At 42.8% G+C, this 9,247-nt stretch overlaps 2 protein-coding genes and 3 long non-coding RNA genes across 5 annotated transcripts in view; 1 reads left to right on the top strand and 4 right to left on the bottom strand.

The window, feature by feature from the left end:
• LOC134185852 (isocitrate dehydrogenase [NADP] cytoplasmic-like) lies at positions 1-1,435 on the bottom strand. The gene has a single exon (XM_062653732.1). The coding sequence runs from the start codon at positions 1,337-1,339 to the stop codon at positions 107-109; it is 1,233 nt and encodes a 410-aa protein (XP_062509716.1). The 5' UTR covers positions 1,340-1,435; the 3' UTR covers positions 1-106.
• Positions 1,436-2,307: 872 nt separating this feature from the next.
• Positions 2,308-3,070, bottom strand: LOC134186137 (NADH dehydrogenase [ubiquinone] 1 alpha subcomplex subunit 11-like). The gene is made up of 4 exons (XM_062654055.1): positions 2,968-3,070; positions 2,796-2,903; positions 2,621-2,740; positions 2,308-2,555 (listed from the first exon to the last, which is right to left on the bottom strand). Exons 1-4 carry the CDS (start codon positions 3,056-3,058, stop codon positions 2,434-2,436), a joined length of 441 nt encoding a protein of 146 aa, XP_062510039.1. The 5' UTR covers positions 3,059-3,070; the 3' UTR covers positions 2,308-2,433.
• A 1,854-nt stretch (positions 3,071-4,924) lies between these two features.
• On the bottom strand, positions 4,925-6,865 carry LOC134186026 (uncharacterized). Its single transcript, XR_009970893.1, has 4 exons — positions 6,764-6,865; positions 6,590-6,655; positions 5,407-5,781; positions 4,925-5,321 (listed from the first exon to the last, which is right to left on the bottom strand). It is a non-coding gene; the product is annotated as an uncharacterized LOC134186026 (long non-coding RNA).
• Positions 6,866-6,934: 69 nt separating this feature from the next.
• On the top strand, positions 6,935-8,063 carry LOC134185877 (uncharacterized). The gene is made up of 3 exons (XR_009970863.1): positions 6,935-7,023; positions 7,447-7,613; positions 7,676-8,063. It is a non-coding gene; the product is annotated as an uncharacterized LOC134185877 (long non-coding RNA).
• A 1,175-nt stretch (positions 8,064-9,238) lies between these two features.
• Positions 9,239-9,247, bottom strand: part of LOC134185758 (uncharacterized) — a 2,770-nt gene continuing 2,761 nt past the window's right edge. The window contains exon 3 of the long non-coding RNA XR_009970829.1: positions 9,239-9,247. This exon is cut by the window's right edge and continues 331 nt beyond it. This is a non-coding gene — a long non-coding RNA (uncharacterized LOC134185758).

Below are 9,247 nucleotides of genomic sequence, written 5' to 3'. Positions count from 1 at the left end.
TCTAAGACTGCACGTGCGTACACGTGACAATAACGTCTTGTGTTCTTCAATCAAACATGCAACACAATTCAAATAACACGAAAAGACTATGTTGCACTGTTAAGTATTAGAGTTTGGCTTTCTTTCGTAGATTTTCGGCCAGTTTGTCAAGAAATTCAAACGTGTTGAGGTAGTCACCTTGACTCACATTAGCTGATCCCTTGACGCAGATAGCCAAATCCTTTGTCATCGAACCCGACTCGATGGTCTCGATGCACACCTTTTCTAATGCTGTACAGAATTTATCCAGAGCATGATTGCTATCAAGTTTTGCTCGATGCGCCAGTCCCCTCGTCCAGGCAAATATCGATGCAATCGGATTGGTCGACGTCTCCTTTCCTTGTTGATGAAGGCGATAATGCCGAGTCACCGTACCATGTGCCGCCTCGGATTCCAGCGTTTTACCGTCGGGACAGACAAGAACGCTTGTCATCATTCCGAGGCTGCCGTAACCTTGAGCAATAGAATCCGACTGAACGTCGCCGTCATAATTCTTACACGCCCACACAAATCCACCTTCCGACTTCAATGCATAAGCAACCATGTCGTCGATGAGCCTGTGCTCATACCAGATACCCTTCGCCTCGAATTTCTGTTTGTATTGCTGTTCGTACACCTCTTGAAATATGTCCTTAAATCGGCCATCGTATTTTTTCAAGATCGTATTCTTTGTACTCATGTAGAGTGGCCAGCCTCTGTCGAGAGCGACCCGAAACGAGCTTTCCGCAAAATCACGAATCGATGCATCAGTGTTGAACATTCCCAAAGCGACTCCTCCTCCATCCACAAACTGATGGACGGTGTGCACCACGCATTCTGATCCATCAGCAGGTTTGAAACTGATCTCGACCGTGCCACATCCGGGAACGACGAAGTCGGTGGCTCTGTATTGATCAGCGTAGGCGTGGCGTCCGATCACAATGGGCAATTTCCACGTGGTCACCAAACGCGGAATGTTCTTGCAGATGATGGCCTCGCGAAAGACGGTGCCTCCGATGATGTTGCGTATTGTCCCATTCGGAGACTTCCACATCTTCTTCAGGTTGAACTCCTCCACGCGTTTCTCGTCTGGAGTGATGGTCGCGCACTTTATTCCGACGTTGTATTTCTTGATTGCCTCGGCGCACTCCACCGTCACTCGGTCGTCGGTTGCATCGCGGTTCTGAATGCTCAGATCGAACGATTTCAAATCGAGCTCGACAAATGGTGTGATGAGTTTTTGCTTGATGAGATCCCAGATGACTCGCGTCATCTCGTCGCCCTGAACTTCGACCACCGTACCGCCTTGGATTTTCGACATTGTAGACGCGAGAATGCAGCGGAGATGCTAGAGTAGTTACTATTGATCTGCTGGAGGTCAAAGTAGCAGGTCACATGCTGTAGCACTTCCGTATAAAAGTTGCGACTGCGCAGTAAAAAATTAAAGACTAGAGCGCGCTTGGAGTCAGTGAACCAGGTTGTAGTGTGGCCGTGAGTTAATTTGCCAATTATAATCATTAGCTTTCTTGATTGGGCAAACATGGTAAATATCTTAGTCTACACATGCGTACACACACATGCGTACACACACATGCGTACACACACATGCGTACACACACATGCGTACACACACACACACACACACACACACACACACACACACACACACACACACACACACACACACACACCACGCACGCACACACACACACACACACACACACACATACACACACACACCACGCACGCACACACACACACACACACACCACGCACGCACACACACACACACATACCACGCACGCACACACAAACACACACACACACACACACACACACACACACACACACACACACACACACACACACCAGATTGCTGACCAACTGTGACACAGGGTAGCTAATTATAATTAATAATAATCTGTTAACTTGCTAGATATCCTCTAGTTTCTTAATTAATGTATGAGTATCTACCAAGACTAGGGTCTATGTGTCCTGTACATATAAAGACTGGAAAGAATCAGCCACCTCGAATGGTCTTTCACATGTATACCGTAACACTCACTAAATACTGAAACTATTAGACTACTACTCACACACTCTGAAAGTGCTACATAACAATACACTTTACTAAAACTGCTTGCTGTTGTCAGAATTCCCACATTGGCCTTGTGTCTTCAGCCATTCCCACATCCTTACTTGTGTGTGTGTGTGTGTGTGTGTGTGTGTGTGTGTGTGTGTGTGTGTGTGTGTGTGTGTGTGTGTGTGTGTGTTGTCACAAAACCCAGCTTCGTTCCTTTGTAGTTACATCTATTCAGTATATTGTACGTATATTCCACAAATTACACGAATAGGATTGTACAGTGTACACAAATACATACAAGACAAGAAATGCACACTATGTATCTACATACACTATGGATATTCTTTGCTTTGCTTTGACCTCGTTGGAATAAACGATACGCCAGTGTGCTTCTGAACTGCCGCTATAAGACCCAAACCGGCGCACATTCCACACGCTACAGACCACCTACCCGCTACAGGCGGTCACAGTGAGACAATATGAGATGACTGGTAGCTGTGCAGTAGCTCACACACTCACATTTCAGACCAAATGCTAAGCCTGCTGCACATCCCGCTATACCACGTCCAACGTAGTCGTCCTTGTCTCTCAGACCAGACACAGCACATGACGTTGCCCCGAAAACACCCGCAACAGACGCTAAAGTTAGAAAAAATTAGAAGTAAAAAGATGGCGACTACACAAACTCACTGACCATAAAAGACGGTGTTCTTCGCTACTATGCCCAATGCGGGCACGATAAGTGGCATAGCGGTTTTGACTGGCTCCATAAAAGCGGCTTCTGCAGTGCCCCATAGAGCGCCTGGCAACGAATGGTCAAGTGTTACCCTAACGGGGCCCTCAATTAGTGTTGTTTCACTCTGTACCAGCGATAGCGCCTCCTGTGCCCCACTGTAACGTCTCTTTAAAACAGTCAGCCCCGTGGTCTTCTGTGTATCTATCAAATGACTCGGCCATCTTGAGAGTTCATAGATAGCAATGACCCTTATACGCATGCGTATAAATTCAATATCTAGTGTGTACAATATTACTTGTCATTAATTAATTAATTTATTGTTATGGCAAGGGTAGACATTGGAGAGTTAAAAATTAACGACAGCCTCTAGCTATAGTCGAAAGAGTAGTAGATGATCATGACAGCAATTACTTCCGAACCGTAAGGGCTAGACTGTCTAGTCTAGGTTCCTGTCATGTCATGTAATTTGTCTCGAGTTGATAATCATTAGATGTGCGCTTAAAATTAGTAGATAGATTAGGGGTATGCAGGCGCGGATCCAGCATTCAATTTCGTTTAGTGCCCAAGTTAATATTAATTAGATATTTGAACCTCCCCAATTTAATATTAATGAGAAATTTGAACTTGATATTGTTGCTAATATTAAATTTAAAGAAGAACAATACGACTTCATGACAACGAATACTATCAGCAAGAGCCATCCTGTGAAAATGCTTCATCAATAAGGTTTGTAAGTTCCATTCTACGAGGATGCTTCCTAGCAAAGTCATTAATGATAGCTTCATAGTCAATGTCTAAACCATAATGAAAATGCATGAGTGCGAGACCATTAAGGCGGAGTTGGCCAATGGTTGACCGTAGGTAAGTCTTTAGGCGGCGGAGACCACTGATACTTCTCTCACAACTGCATGTTGTGACAGGTATGGTGCACATTAACTTCAGAAGTACGTTGATATAATTTAGGGTAGTATAGGCTACCGAATATCGATGCATGCAATCCACTGATATCTACTAGTAGAGCTGCGAAGTTTCACACTTTCTTAGCAGGTATATACTCGTACCCAAGTACCTGTCAGAAGCACTGAGTTTCCGCCCATTTGTATATCCTATAAGCCCAAGATCATATGGCGGATCGACTGCATCCAGACCATCCAGAGGAGCATGCGATGGTGCTGCAGTTCTCCTTGTCGGGCCTTCAACTTCAGTATCTGGTAAAGTGTCGTTACTTGTGTTTTGAACCTCCAACCGAGGTACTTTAAACCCGAAGAGCTCTAAACTTGACTGCCGCTTAGACATCGCCGCCAAACATCCGGGAAGAACGTCCGGGAAATGGGTGACACACCCCCTAGGGACCTTGGTGCCCGGGCACCTCGGGCCTTATGGTAGATCCGCGCCTGGTATGATCGATGCCTTCAGCTCTAGTAGAATGCATTGCCTAGCTAGTAGAGTATACTTTCTCCTACTCTATCGCTAATCTCATACATGCATCTCGCTTCACTGAGGATTAATTAACAATCCGGGAGGGCAGAGCGAGTCTAGAGATTACGGTACCTTGTACTGTGATGTGTGTGCATGCACTGAACTCGGTAATGACTTCTCTCTTTTGGCGAGCGAGTAGACCTGCTTTTGATTTGCAATGCTTGTTGCAAGTTGAAAACAGAAAATGACAAACGCAAAAGAAAGAACCTAGCTGCAGTATGACTGCATTATGATTAGTGTGTGTAGAGCCAGATCGACCATCTCTCTCCTCCTGAAAACTATCTACACAATATACGAACTATATATACAATGTTCGACTCGATCTGGTGTCTACTTGTAAAGGCAGTTTAGTAATAAATAATGATGATATCAATAATTGTGAAATCAAAACAGACTGATTACAGAAATTAAATCCAATGGGTTAATAAATTACAAATTATGGCGATTAGTGTTTTCTTTATCTCTTTTACACGTTATTGTTAGGTTACCATCTGAACTCGTTTCTTTATCTAAATATAGTCTCTAAAGTGTTATCCTATCTTTAAAGCAGTGATAATATAGCTTTAGTTGTGTATACGCGTGATTTGGAAACGTGTAAAAGATTCTCACACTAATTCTTCAATTACTCGTCGTGATCTAGAACGCGACAGCTGTGTCCAAGAGTAAGTAAAGCGTACATTTCTAACAATGCAAAGACAGATTATACGCGCGGCAATTTGCATCGTCCTACTAGCCATCTAGCAAACATTTACAGAAAAACACCACAGCAGCCACAGCAGCGACGTTTACAAGATAGTTATCAAATATCAAAGATACGATAGCTTAGACCCAATGCAACGTGTGGGAATTTTCGCATCTTGGGCAAGTTCTGTGTTTGTACCACATGCGATATTGAGCGTGACGCCGACACAAGTAGACGTTTTCGTATGGAGAGCAGTCCCAGTGAGCAGCCTGCACATCTTGGTAGCGTCTATCATGACTTGGCCCGTAAAAGCAACTAAAGCACTGTACATGCACGTATACATGCATATAACGTAACTGGCGACACATTTGCTAACAATGAATGTCTAATCACATGCCAAAACAGCACCTGAGCTCGAAATCTTTGATGGTGATCCATTGAAAGACTGTGTATGCTATTCAATCCCGCACGCAAGTAACGACTTGAATGGCACTGCTTGAGTGACGCAAATTGTATTCGTCTAAATGAGAGTCGTTGCCCCGCTGATAAACGGTGCCCGCCTACGTCTTCTAATTTAGTTTCACATTCCATTGTGAAAATAAATTACCGCTCTCATTGAAGAATACTTCCATATTTATTTTTTGTTGTACAGCTAGTAAACGGCAAACTATAGTCTAACGTTCATTTTATCTGCGAAATCTCGATATTGCAAGAGGCAATAGTGGCAAAAGCCGTGTGTGCACAGCTGTTACTAACACCAACTGTTTATTTCCCATTTGATCTCTAAAAACAGTCAGTTCAACGCTCAATGTTTATAATATATATATATATATATGGTCTCTTAGTTTCTCACTTTTGATTTCTGACTGTACAACTAGTATAATTATAATTGTACAAAGTACTTTTGTATTATTCTTGTGCTTCTAGCTAACTGCAGTCTATGAAATTGCTGACAGTCACTAAAACAGTCATTAATTGAATCCTGCATGCATTATATGCATGTTCAGATGGTAGTTCGCTACCTTTGGATGTTTCTCAGTTGAGCCTCCGCTAGAGTAAGTCCTTTTTATTAAAGTTATGTATAGTGTTGTAACGGTTAACTTTGTTCTAGGTACGTACACAGTAAGATGTGAAATGTTTTGCTAACATCCTTAATTAACCTATTAAGTACTGAGCATCTGCTGTGAGATAAAATTACAGAAATAGGTACGGTACACGTACATGCATACGTATATATATATATATATATATATATATATATATATATATATATATATATATATGTACTTTAGCTAGTACAGTTAGATTTTGCTAGTAATTACTGTGTGTATTTGTATTTTCAAATGAGGGCATACCGTACGTAACACACGCATGCAAGCAGACAGGCAGTGACTCATTTACGTTATAGTACCGCTGTTCACGTGACCAGTTTGCTAACAACCGACTGAAAAGAGTATCATGTATATGTATTTAATAGAGACACAAACAAACAGTCTCTTATACAATTAGTAAATCGTTCTACTGACTAAGCTAGCCTGTCCCTATACAGACCTTGCAATTACGGCAGAATTTCGAGTTAATTGCAGCTCACCGTTGAGAATGCACGTCTTCTGTTGAAGTCACATCATCATATGCCATCCATTATCCACTAGATGTCCTACAAGTATAATTTAAGGATTTTATTAGGGTTTCCAATAAACGTTCTGACATTTAATTAATCAAACTCTAATTTTACTCGATAGTTTGTAATAAGCTCAAAATTTACCACATATACTAGAAATTTTGATTGATCAAACAAACGTGCACTTCCAATTGTCTCTGTTGCCACTTCCATGGACCTCCGGTGTCGAGCGTGTCGTCAACAGAGCTGATTGAATTAGCACTCGTCTCTAATTGGCGCCGATGCCATTAGAGAACGCACGCTCAAACTGGAGGCATTTTAACATTTGCATTACACTTGTGAGCAGGAAAACATTCTTGGTTTTGCCGAGGAAGCCGAGAGCATCGTACAAGGCAAGAAATACGGTAAGTTGTCGTAGTGAAATGCACAAAGCATAGCTAGACTTGTGCTTACCGCATTTGCTTGCCTTTTGTGCATGTGGTATTTTGACAAAGACAAGCCAGACTGTTCAGACTCCCACGAGCGCCACCCATTGTAAGAAAGCAACAATCCGAGTTTCAAATTCTGAGCATTTCCATCCAACTATCTAGATGCAGTGTTCACGTATGGCAACCGTACGCTAGACGCACTCGGTTTGCTCGACGCTGAGACTGTCCTGTAAATCGACTCAAATTTCAACGCGTGGTTGACGTCTGCACCCCAGGCACCACAAAGAAAGGCGACCGTTGCCTTTGCAACAACAACACGACATAAGCATCGACCACTATAGAGATTTTACGGGGTACGTGTTTTTTACGTCTTCTGCTAAGATTTTTCGTTCGTTTCAGAAGCCCGTTCTCATTTACTGCAACTGTCAACTCAGTTTTCCACTGAATTGTATCAAACCGAAGGCAATCACGACGACGCGCTGCTGGCAAAACGCACGTGAAAGATCACATTTGTAGTTCTAGTCGACCAGATGAACCAAGACTACTTGAAATCGTATAAAGAGATTGTGAGTTCTCCCACGCTCAAATACGTCTGCAGCAATGTGTTACGTTGCCCTCTCGTTTACAGAAATACTGTTGGAGTTGTGAAAAGAAAACGCCACCGACGACGGTCGTCTATTATCCATGCTATTGCAAGATTTGTGGTGATTGTGCAAATGAAGACGAAAAACAGGGAACTGTGGGCGTCTGCCCGATCTGTGGACAAGAGTCTAGGCGAATGGTTTAGAACGAACCCTGCTTCTTGTGCTGATGTGTAAAACATTGAGATTAATTAAATAACTAGACCAAGTGACGGACGGGGCGTGTGCGTCCTGGTTCGTATCGAACTTTAATTGTCACTTTCTTTGGCAGACTTAGTTGTCAAATCTATAGCTAATACAACAAGGAAATAAGATCTGTAAGCATTGCTTTTGTCTAAACTTGTATGTAAAAAATTTTCTACAATTTCTTTGCAATTGAGTGAGCGCCGACTTCTACGAGCGATAAATCCACGAAATGTTAAGCTCAAACTTTGAATACTCTGATGTTTGTCAAAACAAGCAATATTTCAACTCTTTCGCGTATTGAGAGAGTCGTTAACAGGAGAAAAAGAATGATTTAGTTGAGGCGTGGCTAGATCACGTGCGTCGTGGTGTAGCTGCACACGTCACTTTACATGCTTCAAATCTAATCTTTCCAGACCGTACCCCATACTGTGTTGGTGAGTTGAGTATGTCGTGACCATTTAGCGTCCCTATCAACATTGTAGTCCAACAAGAATGTCTCTAGGCGTCTCTCGGCTGTCTCTGTCGACATCGCTTTCCACAGGTTTGAACATTTTCTTGCTAATTTTAGTCGCCACGCATGAGCTTGTAGATCTAACGACTACAGAAGCTGTAAACGGTGTGTAGTCGCTCTAGCTGCTAGCACAAGTGTTTGCAGGCATACCTTACAAATAAATTAATTAAGGTCTGCATGTACTACTCCAATGCTATACATGAGTGTAGAAATTCCCCCGTTTCCACTCGCTTTGTTTCGAGTACGGTGGCCTGGAAAACATGTGTTGAGCATAGAATACGAGGTCATCGAGCTTTCACGCTAATTGCCGTTCATCTTTGATCGCATTAGGTCGGAAGGCGCGGGCAGAGAAATTGTAGACAATGAGACGAGCATGCAATAGCACAAACATACGACCTTGATGGTTTTTCACATTTGCGTCTCACATCTAGAATGCTTCACGCCAAGACTTCGAATTTGTTTCATCTCCCCCCTCCCCACCCCGAACGACATGCATGCATGCTCGCTTATATCACTTGCATGGACAATTGTCTAGTTAAATCGAGAAAGTATCGATTGAAGACTCGCAAAACGTGTCTAACGTTTAATTTGAATTGTGTTATATAGTTAGAAATGTTTTCTTTCTCTTATCTGAAGATTGACGTCATGCACTTCATGTTCTAGCTAGAGTGCTCTAACGTCGTGCACATGGGGTCGTTCTGCATGGCTCTATTGTTTACTGATGTTGTCGACAATCCGTGCAGGTGAGTCTCTCTGCAATGAGTATGCATCGTGCACTCATCATGCGAAGGTCCACGATTTTTGCATTACATGTCGACGTGCCTATAAGCGTCACGTGCACACGACACCTTCGCTCTAGCAA

The sequence above is a fragment of the Corticium candelabrum genome, chromosome 10 (assembly GCF_963422355.1).
Source record: "Corticium candelabrum chromosome 10, ooCorCand1.1, whole genome shotgun sequence".
NCBI lineage: Eukaryota > Metazoa > Porifera > Homoscleromorpha > Homosclerophorida > Plakinidae > Corticium > Corticium candelabrum.
Note: the sequence above shows the minus strand (reverse complement) of the source record. Positions and strands in the feature narration are given on the sequence as shown.